Source organism: Erpetoichthys calabaricus, chromosome 5 (genome assembly GCF_900747795.2).
Source record: "Erpetoichthys calabaricus chromosome 5, fErpCal1.3, whole genome shotgun sequence".
Taxonomy (NCBI): domain Eukaryota; kingdom Metazoa; phylum Chordata; class Cladistia; order Polypteriformes; family Polypteridae; genus Erpetoichthys; species Erpetoichthys calabaricus.
Genome location: NC_041398.2, coordinates 135,213,117 through 135,230,643, shown reverse-complemented (window position 1 = coordinate 135,230,643; position 17,527 = coordinate 135,213,117). Strand labels below are relative to the sequence as shown.

Genomic DNA, 17,527 nt, shown 5'->3' with positions numbered 1-17,527 from the left:
CGAATCAACTTTACCTGCTGTTTTCCATATCGCGCTTTTGTAACCAGTTTGTTTTTCATTCCGACAGATTTACTTCAATTCCCTCATCGCCAGAGGCCCCGGGGTTGGACTACATCATCCACCACACGCCGAGGATTCACGGTGAGGTTGCTCCATTTGTTCCGGGAAATTCAAACACATCACTTATCTGTTGACCAGTCATCCGTATTCAGAACAGTTGTATACTCGGACTCAAGTTCACTATCATTGGCATTTTCCGTATTCATTCATTGTTATTTGTGTTTTGTGTTTGTTGTATGTCACTGGGACAAGGGAGGGTTTGTTACTGAGTATATATATATCGTGTTGTCATGTTGTTGCTTTGGTGGAAGGATATACATATTTTTTTTTTCTATGGGGGGAATGTGCAGTAGTGTTTTGTTGTGTTCCATCTATATACGAGGGTAGTCTGGGTTCCGCGCGGAATCACTCGAAATAAGTAGCCAAGGATTTTTTTTTTCTATTTTTCTCATGTACTTCGATCCTTTTTAAACTTTTTCCAAGTATTCACCGCCAACATCAATGCACTTTTGGGCTCTTCTGACCCACACCGCAAAACACAGGCTGTCTTTGGGAGGTTGTCCAGCTGTTCTTTGACAGCTGCAATCAGTTCCTCTCGAGTTTTGAAGTTGTGGCCTCGCAGGGGTTCTGTCATCTTCGGGAAGAGCCAAAAGTCACATGGTGCAAGATCAGGCGAGTAGGGTGGCAGGTTCAAAACGTTGAAACCACTGTCTTCAATGAAATGCTTCATCGCATTAGCCATGTGGGCTGGCGCATTGTCATGATGCAAAAAGTGCCTTCGCAAGTTCTTGGACCAGCCTGTAGCCATCACAGAAAAAACGTCAGGCAGGCACTGAGTGGCGTACCACTCAGAGGTCACAGTTTTCCTCTCCATCAATGGAATTGACGCGACAATGCCATCAATGTTGAAAAAGATGGCAAACATGGTGCATTCCACCGAGTGGATTAAACCATCAGAAAAGTCGTAAAAAATCATCACTCGAAAGTCACGCACGCACTCTCAGTTCGTTTGCTTCTTGTGTTCATTCTGAAGGAAGAGTGGGAGCAAAACATCTGAACAAAAACATGCAACCACTTGAATAATCCCTCTACACAGCAGAACAGGTTTCGACAGGCTGACACTCGACAAACGATAAAATTCCGCACGGAACCCAGACAACCCTCGTATATATACTAGGGGGCTCCGCCCCCTGCTCGCTTCGCTCGCCAACCCCTGGAGTTGGGTATCCTGAAATACATTGATGTATGTATGAGATAGATCGGAGTGTAATGGTGTAGATGACGCACATAGGAAGTAAAGAACCTATAGCATGGCACATTACAAAGATTTACTGGAATATGTCTTCATGAACAACATTTGTAGTAAAGATGGTGTGTTGTCCTTGAATGAGTTTGACTACATTAGTTCTCCGTTGTTTACCGTTAGTAATATGAATAATTGCACTTACTGTTAATACGGAGCATTTTCTGTGGTTGTACTGTTAATAATGCATCACTATAATGCGAGTCACTTATGCTGTATGGTTTGGACGTGTGAGGATGACGTACGTTCAATACGGAGCGTTCATTTATTCTTATTACAGTTTGGACGTGTGAGGATGACGTACGTTTAAAACGGAACGTTCGTTTATTCTTATTACGCGTTGTAGGCGCCTTTGGCTTTCGTACTAACTCGTGCCTTCCGTACTATTATGCTGTGTATGTTGGACCTTTGTGGACTCCGTACTTTTTCCCGTTTCACTCTGGGGCGGGGGGCTGAATCCTCTTTTTTGTGTGGCTGTGTCGTTACCTATGGGCGCGTTGCTTCATTTCTTATTTACGTTAGTTGAGCTCCTTTGTTTTTGAGCCGTGACTCGTTGTAGGCGCTTATTTACGTTAGTTGAGCTAATATTATACCTCCGGTGCCATGTGTGTGTTTCATGTGGTAGTCGTTGTAGGCGCATGCGCCCTCCATACTCTCTCGAGTTTGACTATGCTGTGTTTTGTGGAAGTTTGGGGACACCGTACTCTCTCCGGTTTGATTGTGGGGCGGGACGCCAAAGCCTGCTGTGTTTGTTTTGTCTGTGAGTACTGTGGAGTCCATATCTCTGGGGCGTCTCTAACATCTCGGGGGTCTGCCTGCGGTGTGTTAGACGCGCGTTGTAGGCACACACACCTTCCGTACTATGTCGGGTTTGACTATGCTGTGTAGTGTGGACGGTTAGGGTTCCGTATTGTCTGTGCTCAGTTGAGCTCCTTCATTATTGAGCTGTGACTCCTTCGTTCTCGGTGGATCAGACTTCACTCGCTGTCGGCGCCTACGCACTATGTCTCCTGCATCCATGGGCATGCCATTTACCTGCGTCCGTATCCGGTTTATCATTCTCGGTTAGTAATATGGATAATTCACTAAGCCGACAGGGCAAGCAAGACAACCATGGGATACGCACGACATAGCCACGCCCGCAAAATCACAGAGACCCGCCCACCAACTCTAAGACCATGGGATATGACGACAACTCACAGAGCCAAGCCCGCCAACTCCAAGAGCATGGGACGAGAACGCCTCCCTAACCCACCCACCCGCTCGCCTGACTGACTGTTACCAGCACTTACCGCAATGCATTCACCGCAATGTACTCGAGTGTAAAACCATCACAGCTTTTAACTCACAAACTGCAACAACTCACCAAACACCACCACCCTGTCTCTCGAGGCATCCACACTGCCGGAAGACAACCATGGGATACGCAAGAAATAGCCAAATCTGTCAACTCACAAAGCCCCGCCCACCAACTAACACCGCATCAGACGTTTTCTGTATCTAAGAAGATATATAGACACTCATTATTCCCTGGCATGCGTCCACCCACGCTCTCAAAGCATTCACAGTGCCTGTTTATGTGCCTGGACGGAACAACTCACCAACTCGCTTTCATCTCTGCTACAGTACACATGCACCACTGAGCCACATTGACTTTTCATTATTCTTTTCGGTTTCGGCTGCATTTCTATATATAATCCACCAAGTCGTCCGACCATGGGATATGAACGACAGAGCACCGCCCAACAACTCGAACCAATACAGAGACATGCCCACCAACTCTAAGAGCATGGGACGAGAATGCTGCCCGCCCACCAGACTGTTACCAGCGTTCACCGCAATGTACTTGAGTGTAAAACCATCACAACTGCTAACTCACAAACTGCAACAATTCACCAAACACCGCATCAGACGCTTTCTATATCTAAGAAGATATATAGATACTTATTATTCCCCGGCACGTGTCCACTCATGCTCTCAAGGCATTCACAGTGCCTGCTCATGTGCCCGAACGCAACAACTCATCACACACAAATTTCGCTTTATTTGACTCAACACGGGAAATCTCACCCGGCCCGGACACGGAGAGGATTGACAGATTGATAGCTCTTTCTCGATTCTGTGGGTGGTGGTGCATGGCTGTTCTTAGTTGGTGGAACGATTTGTCTGGTTAATTCCGAAAACGAACGAGACTCCCTACTGCTAAATAGTTACGCGACCCCCGAGCGGTCGGCATCCAACTTCTTAGAGGGACAAGAGGCTTTCAGCCACGTGAGATTGAGTATTAACAGGTCTGTGATGCCCTTGGATGTCCGGTACTGCACACGCGCTACACTGAATGGATCAACGTGTGTCTACCCGGCGCCGACAGGTGTGGGTAAGCTGTTGAACCCCATTCGTGATGGAGACCGGGGCTTGCAATTGTTCCCCATGAACGAGGAATACCCAGTAAGTGCGGGTCATACGCTCGCACTGATTACGTCCCTGCCCTTTGTACACACCCCTCCTCGCTACTACCATGGTCGGGTGACTTGGTGGATTATATATAGAAAAGCAGCCAGAACTGCAAAGAACAATGAATGGCGGGGGGGCGGAATGGGCGTCCTTCCCCTCTCCCCCCGTTCCGCCATCCACGCCCGAGCACCGTCCAGTTTTCGGTCACGGAAAATTGTATGTTGGTTCATAGCGTGCATTGTTGCAATGTTACTCTTCTTGGTGGTTTATTAAATTAGGGATTTTTCAAATGTTCATTTTTTTCCCTGTGCATAAAACTAATTAAAAGAGTGGCGTGATTATGCAGCGATGGCTAGTTTAATATATTCACTTATTTGACATACCTGTTTTTGCGTGCTTGTGTAAGCCGTCGATTGTGGGGAAAATTTCTTTTGTTAGAGGTACGGCTTGATATAAGATTCATCTCAGTAATTTAACCAGGCCACAGGTCTTGGAAGTGTAGCTGCCGGCTGGGTAAGTGGTCGGCCCGTTACAATCTAATATCAAAGAAATTCAAGTTCCAATTTTGTAATGTTGGAGGTAGAGCCCATGCTGATCATATGCCTCATATAACCCATCAATAGTACACTGATTTACATAGGCTTTTGCACCTATCAGGAAAAGGCACAGAGAAAAAAAGCATTCAACAAGCCCCCTTTTTCAAAACAATTTCTCGGCTTATATGGGGACAGAAAGGTTTGAAAATGCTGCAGTGAAACAGAGGATTCAAAGGCATGCCACATCCATCCCACTCTCCAGACCCGATAGGACAGACTACCACTTTTTTCACATTCTGACAATGGAAGACAGAGTGAGATACAGAAGGCTAATTAAACTAGCAAAGCAAAACTTTCTACTGGTAGAGAAATAATTCTGTCATTTACAGAGCTTAACTGTGTTCGTGGGGATTAATTTGAAAAATAAAATTTGGTTTGACTGATATTTTTCTTAATTGGTCAGGCTGAAAACTGTTTGATCACACTTTGTATATTAGTAAAGATCAATTTTAGCTGTAGATTCTTGTACACAAAAAATCTCATTATGTGTGTGTGACAATAAAACACTGACTAACATCACAAATTGGAGCCTAAAAGCACTCCTGGCAGGTGGATGAAATGAGTATTTCTAGTTAGTAGTAATCCAGATTTCTTGATGTTAACCTGACAATGTTTGTTATTTACAATCTTTACAAAATAAACATGTGACTAAAAATCCTAGCTTACATTCTAGAGGCATAGTGTGGTCCATGTAACCTAACAGAATTCGCCAAGAATAAGACGAACATTACATCTGCCTATTTTGTGTTGCTGTAATTCTTTATATAAAATGTTTACCAAATTTCTTGGATTTTAACATCTGATTACTGCGCACACATTTGTATTATCTTTGAGCACAGTGGTTATCAAGGCTGCCTCGCAGTCACCAAGAGTCAAGACTTAAATCCTTCCCAACATATTGTCTATGTGGGTTTCCCAAAGTAGTCAAGTGTCTTCCCACATCCAAAACATTTCTACTTGTTTATTTGCATATGTTTAGGGTTATTGATGACAGACCTCTTCAGACTGGTCTGGCAGATTAGGTAACTGTGTATAAATATGTGTACTCCAATTGCAAAAATGTTCCAATCTTTTACATTGGAATATGGGGAGTACAACAGTTTCACAATAGTCATGACAGGTGTTTTTGCATTAGTTTTACTACAACTGTTTTTTTTTTCATTACAAATATTACAGATAACAGTGCTGTCACTTTCACATACTTTAAAATACTTAAAAAGTGCAAACATCTCCTTCAACACCTTTCTCTTTGGTTGCTCTTTCTGTACTCTTAGCTCAACACATTTTTCATTGCAAAATTGACAGAACAGTTTGAACAATAAGCAAAAAAAATTTCTGATTTCAATCTTAAACTGATTTACAGTGCATCTGTAAAGTATTCACAGCGCATCACTTTTTCCACATTTTGTTATGTTACAGCCTTATTCCAAAATGGATTAAATTCATTTTTTTCCTCAGAATTCTACACACAACACCCCATAATGACAACGTGAAAAAAGTTTACTTGAGGTTTTTGCAAATTTATTAAAAATAAAAAAGGAATGTGAGAAATCACATGTACATAAGTATTCACAGCCTTTGCTCAATACTTTGTTGATGCACCTTTGGCAGCAATTACAGCCTCAAGTCTTTTTGAATATGATGCCACAAGCTTGGCACACCTATCCTTGGCCAGTTTCGCCCATTCCTCTTTGCAGCACCTCTCATGCTCCATCAGGTTGGATGGGAAGCGTTGGTGCACAGCCATTTTAAGATCTCTCCAGAGTTGTTCAATCGGATTCAAGTCTGGGCTCTGGCTGGGCCACTCAAGGACATTCACAGAGTTGTCCTGAAGCCACTCCTTTGATATCTTGGCTGTGTGCTTAGGGTCGTTGTCCTGCTGAAAGATGAACCATCGCCCCAGTCAGAGGTCAAGAGCGCTCTGGAGAAGGTTTTCATCCAGGATGTCTCTGTACATTGCTGCAGACATCTTTCCCTTTATCCTGACTAGTCTCCCAGTCCCTGCCGCTGAAAAACATCCCCACAGCATGATGCTGCCACCACCATGCTTCACTGTAGGGATGGTATTGGCCTGGTGATGAGCGGCGCCTGCTTTCCTCCGAACGCGACACCTGGCATTCACACCAAAGAGTTCAATCGTTGTCTCATCAGACCAGAGAATTTTCTTTCTCATGGTCTGAGAGTCCTTCAGGTGCCTTTTGGCAAACTCCAGGCGGGCTGCCATGTGCCTTTTACTAAGGAGTGGCTTCCGTCTGGCCACTCTACTATACAGGCCTGATTGGTGGATTGCTGCAGAGATGGTTGTCCTTCTGGAAGGTTCTCTCTCCACAGAGGACCTCTGGAGCTCTGACAGAGTGACCATTGGGTTCTTGGTCACCTCCCAGACTAAGGCCCTTCTCCTCCAATCGCTCAGTTTAGATGGCCGGCCAGCTCTAGGAAGAGTCCTGGTGGTTTTGAACTTCTTCCACTTACAGATGATGGAGGCCACTGTGCTCATTGGGACCTTCAAAGCAGCAGAAATTTTTCTGTAACCTTCCCCAGATTTGTGCCTTGAGACAATCCTGTCTTGAAGGTCTACAGACAATTCCATTGACTTCATGCTTGGTTTGTGCTTTGACATGAACTGTCAACTGTGGGACCTTATATAGACAGGTGTGTGCCTTTCCAAATCATGTCCAAGTCCAACCAACTGAATTTACCACAGGTGGACTCCAATTAAGCTGCAGAAACATCTCAAGGATGATCAGGGGAAACAGGATGCACCTGAGCTCAATTTTGAGCTTCATGGCAAAGGCTGTGAATACTTATGTACATGTGCTTTCTCAATTTTTTTTATTTTTAATAAATTTGCAAAAAACCTCAAGTAAACTTTTTTCACGTTGTCATTATGGGGTGTTGTGTGTAGAATTCTGAGGAAAAAAATGAATTTAATCCATTTTGGAATAAGGCTGTAACATAACAAAATGTGGAAAAAGTGATGCTACTAATTTATAGGCCATGTTTAAAGCACTGTTGTTTTGCTGGTCATAATTCAAATATAGCTACTACCCTGCAGGGTTTCACAAATCAAAACTGTAGTATCAACACAATTAAATATGGGGGGGGGGGGGGTGACTTAGTGCTAAGAGTATTTGCTTTGGCTGAGAAAGTTTGCTTTGCTGATATTCAGAGCAGTAATGTGCTGACATCATCCATATCTGGCAGACTGAACTAAGTGCTATATGTTACTTCAGTGCAAAATCTAATAATAAAGCATTTTCTCCAAAAAGGTTGTTTTAAAAGTAGCCAAAAATCAGCTGTAAAGTATTTATTATACTTTCTTTTTAGAAAAGTTCCATCTAATAAGCTTTTTCCCCTCTCAGGAGCAAAGAAATTGAGTGTTTGAGTGTTGGTGAAAGGGGATTTTTGTTTAACTGTGCAGCATAATGTGCAAAGGCTGAGAAGGCATGAATGAAATAATCAGTGTGCCATCCCCCAATTGTAAGAAGTTAAGTGTGTTTCACTAGAGAAGAGGAATTAAAGTGTAAACAAAAATTACTACAGATTAATTTCACTCCAGCTGGGAAGAATTCATAGTGGTAGAATGTAAAGGGTGACAGCAGAAGCAGGGCTAAGTAGTTCCATGTCCACATTTTAAAAATGAGGCAATATAACGCAAACTACATGATGCTGGACTTTTCAGAAACCTTTTCAGAAACCTGCTTCCAGTATCCAGGTAGAGATAGGTTGGTCATGGATGGATGCAAGTGCAAGATAAGATGTGCACACTGCCCAGGAAGATCATCTCTGAAGTGGTAGGTTGGTAGGAAGGAAGGAACGAGGACCTCTCTTAAGAAACTAATCATCACAAAATCACTCACCAGAAACACAGAATTAGTGATAATGGGAACTCAATTAGGGGGACTGAAATTCAGGTTTGCCTCAAAGACAAGACAGTCTAAGACACTACTGGCTTCCTGATGCACAGGTGGAAAATCTCCCTAAATGGATGTGCAGGCTCTCAGCCAGTGAAAGGGTGGACCGAGTTGTCGTTGTTCAGAATGGGAAAAGCTAAAAAAACAAAAGCTGATTAACAAACAGTACTTCAATTCAAACTTAAAAAGTTAGGTGGTCTTGAAATGTTATTTAAATCTTTGTGTAGGACAGAAGGGTATAGATTTGAGACATTAGGACACTTTCTGGATAAATGATGGATTACATTTTATTATTATTACTACATTATTAAAAATCAATATGCAAAAGTCAATAATGACTCTTCTGAATTTGAATAAAATCAGCAAAATCTCCAACACTCTTTCTAGGTGCGTCTATGTCAACTCATCCGCATACCCTGGCGGTGTTAAGCATGAAAAAACAGAAGATTAGAAGAGGAAGCACTTAGAACAGTTAGGATTAGTGCTGCTGGTTGCAAATAGTTTGATTTTATTTTTCTCATCATTTGGTATAGATTAACTGTTCTGCTTCATTATTTACTTTAGTCCAGCGATATAGATACATTTCATCAGAATGAAGAACCAGACTTCTTTATATTTAGAAAATAGGCAATAAAAGGATCAGATATATTGTTGTCCTCTGTGCTTTTAAACTCAATAACTCCCAGCACTAATTATATTTGAATTGTAGGTACACTAAAGTATTGGCAAAGTGTAAGGTTAGGTTAGGCAAGGACCATTTATAGTAATGAATGAAAGGATAGGGAAGTTAGGACAGACTGGGTTAATAACATCCCATAAAGGAATGGTCAGTAATATTAAAATGCTAAATGTATCAAAAATAAACCAAAATAACTTCAGTTTTATGGTGCTGCACTTAATTATGATATTACAAAAATAACAGATGGGTACGAGTACAACATACAGTAGGAAGTTGTGAGGTGCAATTTATGTAAAAGAGAATCTGAATCTAAGGGGTGATTAGTCACATCACAGGAAAAATTTCACTAAAAAGTTCTGGGGAGAAGAGCTTAATATTGGGATTTTGTATAAACAATTAAACACTGACAATTTTAATTAATGCTGTAATAATATATCAATGATAAAACCTCTCTGTCTCCAATCATCCAACCTGAGCTGACCTTTTAATGTACCTGTTCCTAATCCTATCCATCCTTGTCACACCCAATGCAAATCTTTGCAACTTTAACTCTGCCACCTGCAGTTCTGTCTCCTGTTTTTTGTTCAGTGCCACCGTCTCCAACCCATTGATTAATCAAAAAATATATATAATCGACCACCTAATCAATAAGCCAGCCAGCCATTTTCCAACCCGCTATATCCTAACTTGCAGCCAGGTCTCAATATGCATCTTTTTAATAATATTTACAATGAAAGTTTAGAAGGGATTGTTATAATAATGTGGGATTTTGATCACGATATTAACTAATAAGCCTCAGAAATAGAGCACAAGTACTGGATTTCTCTACAAATACAAATATCTGGCCTACAAAATTTCTAAGAAGCTTCTAACCATAGCTTTCAAAGCTACTGTTTCTTTTGCCACCATTTTTAATTTACATTTTATGTACAGTTTACTTCATTAATAGTATCCAAATGCTAATTTTTAAAAATGAGCAGCACAGACACGAGTGCAAGCAAAACTGAACACTAAGGAGAAGCAAATACTTCAATGTCATTTTTACTTGACTGCTCATTTACCTTTCAGACCTACCGTGTCAGCAGTGACACAGGCACAACATTTGTCACACACTTATTTTGAGGAACTGTAAAATGCATTACAAATGTTGTCTTGAAAAATTCTGCACTGATAAATAGAGCTCCAAAATTGGACTTTATGTGGACTTATAAATTAAAACAAATATGCATAAAGAAAAACATTTCACTTAAAACAAACCAGAAAATGTATGCATGGCTTAACATTCACGTGTATGCAGGGACTTCATTAACCGGGTTGAAATTTGGAGCATTTTTAATTTACTTCAGAACAGTCAGTTATCACACCTTTGTATGTTTTGCAACAGTGAGTCATACTTGGGGTGGGGGGGCAATGATAATACATAAAAAAAATGTATTAAAAAGCACTTGCACAATATGTTATGTATACTACTTAAAGTATAAATAGGTTATTTACAGTATGAAATATTTTTCATGAATATAAGATTCCAAAAATTACAGCAATTAAGGGACTGTTATTGTTACAGAGGGTATGTGACTAATTCTAGTTCAAATTTCTTAAACACAACATTTTTTAAAGTACCACTCATGGGAAGTAAATTCCAGATATCAAGCTAAAATTGTTGAGTGCATTGTATAATGAGAGACAGCAGAGGATTTGCAAATAAAACGTAGTATCTAAGTAACACTGAATCATTATACTCTGTAGGTAATGCAACAGTGAGGTAGTTTTTGGTGTAAAATAAATATTGAATATAAGAATATTCACTATATGCATAACAATTCACAAGGGTATATTTTATCCTTGATTCATACTGCTATACGGGTAGCATCAGGGAAAAGTTCAGCAGCTTTGTTGGCATTTCAGTCTTCCTATCAGACGCAGCTGCTGGACAAGTAAAAGAGGAAGTTGAAATTACCTCTCTCAAGGTAAATTTTAAATTGTAAACAAATCTAAGTTGAAGTTGCAGAGAATGTTCCTCTGTTTTAACTTAGTCGAGTTCAAAAATGGAAGTTTCTGAAATCTGAAATATCTGAACCTCATAAGATATCTCAAATAGAGATACACTAACAAAAACTGAACTGTTATGACAATTTTTTGTAAAGAACAAATGTACCAAACCTTAACAAAGCCAGTCCACTGGGTTGTAAGTTGTTTCATGAGACAGACAGAAGGCATTAGGTGCTTTTAGGATCTTAATTGAATGCACATAAAAAAGCTACAATGTGAAGAAAATTATGAATAGAACTAATAAAGTCATACTTAGAGAAACGGATCTCAAAACATATTTTTATAACAGCACCATCGCTCCCTGAATCATAATCACATAGAATCACAAGGTGTCTGGTGATTCCTACCACTACTTATTACAATTATTACTTTTCTTATCATACATCAGGTAGCTGAAACAAGACACTTAGATTGTCTTGAAAACATATGGCATGTGACACTTTTGTATGTGCCATGTCATGGTGGAAAATGTATTTCTGTCATAAATTATAATTCCTATCCGATTGGCAATGGATTGCTTCATGGATGCACGCAATATATACAGGCTTAATTTGTTTTACATCAACTGTAGATAAAGACATTTCAAATTCCAAGTGGAAATGGTCATTATACCATTTTCAAAGACTGACACTTACCTATGTGTCGTATCACAGTTAGGGGTGGGGACATTTACTGCTGTCACTGTCCATACTCAGCAGATTTATAAGATTTATTATAGATTAGGTTGATATACCAAAAGAATTCAAATTTCATGTAAAAGATGACATTCTGTGCATTTCAACAAGTTCTTTACAAGTTCTAATATACCAAAAACAGGCAGTGCTACAGAAAGTGGGTATATACAGCAGCACAGACTCAGTTACTTTTTTCAGATCTAAAACTAATTTTCCCTTTATCCATTATGATGTCAGGTTGCATTTTTTTTTACAATGAAAATGTGAACATCTATTCTCTAGATGTGTAACATCTATATCAATTGTAGTCTTCATATACTATTTTTCCCTATTAACTTCTATAGTGTGTCGATAAAGATAATGTTACTTTATATGGTGTCTAATATTAAGGGAAAGCTTCATTGATACTGAATCAGATAAATGAAACAGAAATTAATGATAGTGTAATCAATTACAGCTTTAGAGTCAAATACAAGGATGTGCCCTGGAGGATAGAGTACAATAGCACTGCAGTATTAGTACTGACAAATACTGAACCGTAAAAAAACAAAAACACAAAGCAGCCAATTTTCTTTTCTCTACAACAATCAAAAAAATTTAATCAAACAAGTCAAGGCATTTTTGATATTTTAGGATATTTAGTATTTCAATTGTAGGAAGGGTTTTTACCCATAAACATTGATATCTTGAAATATTCTCTTAGTAAATACAGTAATCCCTCACCTATCGCGGGGGTTACGTTCCAGAGCTCCCCCGCGATAGGTGAAATCCGCGAAGTAGCGACCTATATTTATTTTATTATTTATACATATTTTAAGGCTTTATAAACCCTTCCCACACTCTTATAAACCTTTCTCACTCTCTTGTTAACCTTTCCCACGCTCTTATAAACACTTCCTATACTCTTAAACACTTTCTACATTCTTAAACACCTCAGACCAACACTGCACACTGCCTGCACGCAGCGATCAGACGTCAATGTGTCTGCACTCGCTTTGTGAAGGGGGGCAGCTGAACTCACGCTGAGCAGAAATGGACTTTGTGCTGCTTCTGCCAAAATGCCTGCTTGTTGCTCTGCTCGAGGAGTGTGTGTGTGTGTGTGTGGGTGTGTGAGAGCTGAACGCACCTTCGCTCAAAACCCCCCCTCCCCGGAAGCGCAGTAGGCTCCTGCCACTTCGCATTGTCAAGGGGGTGGGGAGCTGAATGAATGCTAAGGAGAAGTGGACTTTGTGCTGGGTTTGTGCTGCTTGTCGCTCTGCGTGTCAATAATTTAAAAGCCTGTACAATCAGGCTTTTAGGTGTACATCACCAATTTTCCTGTCTCACTGTCTTGTCTTGCGTGAAGTTAAAATGTTTTATAATAGTGAGATGTTACTCTTATCCTTAGCCCGACATCCACATATCATATGTGTTAACAAAGTGTGTTTTATAAGTTTACATGTGTTTAAAGCATGTGGGATGGGTATTTTAAGGCTTAAACTAAAAAAATGTTTATTTATATGGTCTTTCTATATCGCGGATTTTCTCCTGTTGCTGAATGGTCTGGAACATAACTTCCGCGATAGGCGGGCAATCACTTGTATTTAAAAACCCGCGAAGTCGTGAATCCGCGAAAAGTGAACCGCGAAGTAGCGAGGGATTACTGTACATACTGTACTGACTTAGATGTACCATCCTGAAAAAAAAGAATCTTTTAACTAACTGGAAATACTGTATTTGTTTATGAGTAAGTGAGACAACTTTACATTGTATAACACATTATATACACAGTATGCCCCCCCCCCCCCCCCCCCCAAGTCCCTAAAAATAAACAAAAAGGTTCTACTAACTAGCTCAATTCATTTATGTAATATTCATGCTGCTGAGGCTGTAAGGGGAAATAAAACATAACTTTACCATGTTGTTCAGTCGGTCTTCCAGGCTACTATTGCTGACAACCCAATCTTGATCATCAAGGTGATCTTCTAACGGCAACCCTCCTGTAGCCATTGCAAAGACTTAGTAAGTTGTCTCCTTCCTGTTAAATCAAAACATTTCATTAAGCTCATATATCTAGCATAAACTTTTTAATTCACTGATGTACTGGAAAATTTAATCTCAGCAAAATGAAAATAGTTATCAGCTGTATGAAGAAAATGCAAGCATAACAAATGCTTAATTTAACAAGTTAGCTGCATACTGAATAAAAAAGGAAAAAATAATAAATAATTATTTCATATTTATTTTTTTATTTAACTAATATGGTCATACGTCCTATGGAAAAATGACTAGCTACTCTTGGTCCAGAGAATACAATGGTACTGCTTTATTATCAAGCTCCTCACACTACAATGTAAGCTGAGCCCATCAAACCTGTACAGAAACCTTACTTTGTCAACCTTGTGCTATTTAGGATGACAGCTTTGGGTAGTTTTGATGTCTACTTGTTTTCCAAACCACTCAGCAAATCAAGAGACCAGTACATTAGAAATAACACTAATATACATATCAGCATTCACTCCAGGCCAATTTATAGAGATACCAGCTAACCCAATATGTACATATTAAGAAACTCACAAGACCAAAAAAAGAACAGGTGAACTCGTTGGGGTAGGAACTGGTCTTGGGTCCTTTGATTTGAGAGGGATGAACATTAAGCGATTTTACACAACACTCAGCATTTTAACAGGACACTAAGATGGCAACAGTGCAGAAATAACCCAAATACCAATTAAATTATTTTTGTAACTAGTTTAATGCTAAGAATTGCCATAAGTAATAGAGTATTATAATAAACCATCTGTATAACTGGGTGCAGAGTGTTTTATATTAAGATGTGCTACATGCACATTTTTGAGTGATCTAACACTAAGAAGAGCCTTGAGGTTCAGGTTACAAAATAAAAATACTCATTTCACCTTTCCTTAAATTCTTAGGTTGCATAAAGCTCTTTATCAACAAAATTCCACCCTCTGTATGAAAAAAATTAAGCAAGACTTGCATAGATGGTCAACCCTTCATCTCACTCTAGCTGGAAGAATTAATGTTGTTAAGATGGATATACTTCCTAAGTTTCTTTTTTTTATTTCAAAACATTCCAATATACATCAATAAATCATTTTTTAAGCAGTTAGATTCAACCATAACCTCATTTATTTGGAACTCAAAACATTCACGTATCTGAAGAGCGACCCTACAAAGACCTAAGGTAGAAGGTGGCATGGCTCTACCTAATTTTCAGTTACTGGGCAGCAAACATACAAGCTATAAAAACCTGGACACAAATAGATGAACATACGCAGGCTTGGTCCGCAATAGAACTAAAATCCTGCAGTACTTCTTTATATTCCCTGCTCTGCGCCCCAATAAATGCAAGTTATCGCAAATATACTAATAACCCAATTGTGCTTCATTCACTCAGAACATGGAACCAATTTAGAAAGCATTTTAAGATGGAAAATCTTTTATCTGTGGCACCTCTGCAGGAGAAGCACCTCTTTCAACTCTTGCAAACATATCTAGTTTTTAATATCTGGAAAAGATTTGGGATTAAATTGCTCAGAGATCTTTATATAGACAATATCTTTGCATCCTTTGAACAATTACACTCCAAATTTAACCTTCCAGCTACACATTTCTTTCACTATCTTCAAATTAGAAACTTTGTAAACAGAACCCGCCCGATTTTCCTCATCTCGTACTCTCCACCATGCTGGAAAAAATACTGCTCAATTTCGAGGACTTAAGACATCATTTCTGCAATATATAAAATTTTATTAGAGTCCCTTCCTTTCAAAGATCCAAGAGGACAATGGAAAAAAGATCTCTTAATATATCAGAAAAGGAGTGGAAGGTAGCAATGCAGAGAATTCACTCGAGCTCCATATGCGCAAAGCATATAATTATTCAACTCAAAATTATACATCGAGCTCATCTGTCTCGCTTAAAACTGTCGAAAATATTTCCAGGGCAAGATCCAACCTGCGAACGCTGCTATCAAGCTCCTGCCTCACTGGGTCACATGTTTTGGGCCTGCACCAAATTAACATTTTGTACCAAAATTTTTAAGTGCCTTTCAGACAGCCTTGGTGTCACAATCCCTCCTAAACCCATTAATAGCTGTGTCTGGTGTTCTTCCAGATGGATTTGAAGTGGAGAAGGACAAGCAAACTGTGATTGCATTCACTACACTTTTGGCACGCAGACTTATTTTGTTAAATTGGAAGAATCATAACTCTCCTCTTATACGTCAGTGGGAAACCAATGTTTTATATTCTTTGAAATTGGGAAAAAAAATCAAATTCTCAGTTAGAGGATCCGTACAGAACTTTTTCAAAACCTGACAGGATTTAATCAATAATATTTTAGAATAAGAAGAAATAATTATCTCCGCATTTCTTTTTCTTCTCCATTTATCTTTATTGCCCTATTAAACTCAACAATTTAGGTATATTTACAAGCTTTAAGTATTACTCCTTTGGCCATGCTCTCCTTCTCAGGGATGGGGTTTGATTTGTTTTAAATCCTATTTTTTGTAAAAATTGATCTATTTGTATGGAATGATTACAATAAACTTAATAAAATAAAAATCTTAGGTTGCCATGCTGTTATTCAAGTAAAATGTGTTACGAGAGAGAGAGAGAGAGAGAGAGAGAGAGAGAGAGAGAGAGACTCTCCTTTTGTCAGATGCATTACTTAAAAACTTGCTAGAAAACAGAATTTTAATATATTTTATGATTTAAAAAAATTACTTGGCAAATGAACCCCAAGGACATTGTTCTTGACTGACCTTTTTCGGCATGGAATAATAGATTATTAGCATAATGTATTAAGCAGAATGTCTTTTAGATTTGTGCTGCAAGAGTTTCTAAGTGCTAAACAAAAACTAGACTCAAAAGGTCAGGCAGTAGAAAATGTAAAGAAGGACTGAGTGTAAAATAAAAAAAAAAGTTCAGCTGTTAAGTGACAGGTAGTAAAGAAGTAAATTAGTAACTGGAATCTTAGTAGTGAAAAAAATTTAACAGGACAATTTTTCACCAGAGGAACAAGAGGGCACATTTGCCATTAGACACCTGGTGCTCATACTCCAGTGAGATTTTTTTTTTTGTTCTTTATTTCGCCTTATACAATTTCTTATATTAGGAATTTGTTAGTTTTTGCATACCCCTTGGGGTTAGAGCGCAGGGTCAGCCATTGTACAGCGCCCCTGGAGCAATTTAAGGTTAAGGGCCTTGCTCAAGGGCCCAGCAGAGTAGGATCTCTTTTGGCAGTGATGGGGATTCGAACCAGCAACCTTTCCTTAATTTCCTTAACTGTTTGATCTTTGTATTCATGCATTGTTATTTTTCTGCACAAAGCTCATCTCCAATAGAGCCGTCACATACTCATTTTAGTTGAATGAATGAATCTGAATTTATTTTGCACACCCCTTTAATATCTGAAATAAAAGTCAAACTTTCAAAGCTATCCACTTAACCTTGTGTTGCTTTAATCAATACAGTGAGATGCATAATTGTGTTTGGGCTACAGAAAACTTTACACAAAGACATCACTAATGAAGAAGCAACTACTACATACTAATGCTAATAAAAAAAACTTCAAATAAAAACAATAAGATTCATTTATTTAATTGCAACATAATACTATGCCATTTCCCATGCCCAAAGAGACTCACAATGAGAGTTCACCTAACATTTTTCATTTAATATACATACATAAATTACATTATATTAATGTAAATAAATATATATATGCAAAATATATCTCTCTGTTATGTAAAAAAATCTTGGGACAAGTCATTTTCAGAGAGATAATTTCAC

At 39.0% G+C, this 17,527-nt stretch overlaps 1 protein-coding gene across 7 annotated transcripts in view; it reads right to left on the bottom strand.

The window, feature by feature from the left end:
• Positions 1–17,527, bottom strand: part of pcm1 (pericentriolar material 1) — a 206,423-nt gene that overhangs the window by 178,944 nt on the left and 9,952 nt on the right. For all 7 annotated transcript variants that reach the window (XM_051928278.1, XM_051928280.1, XM_051928282.1 and 4 more), the window contains exon 2: positions 13,626–13,746. In XM_051928278.1, the coding sequence (XP_051784238.1) occupies positions 13,626–13,718 (93 nt within the window). In that variant the 5' untranslated portion in view covers positions 13,719–13,746. The remainder of the gene's footprint in view (positions 1–13,625; positions 13,747–17,527) is intronic.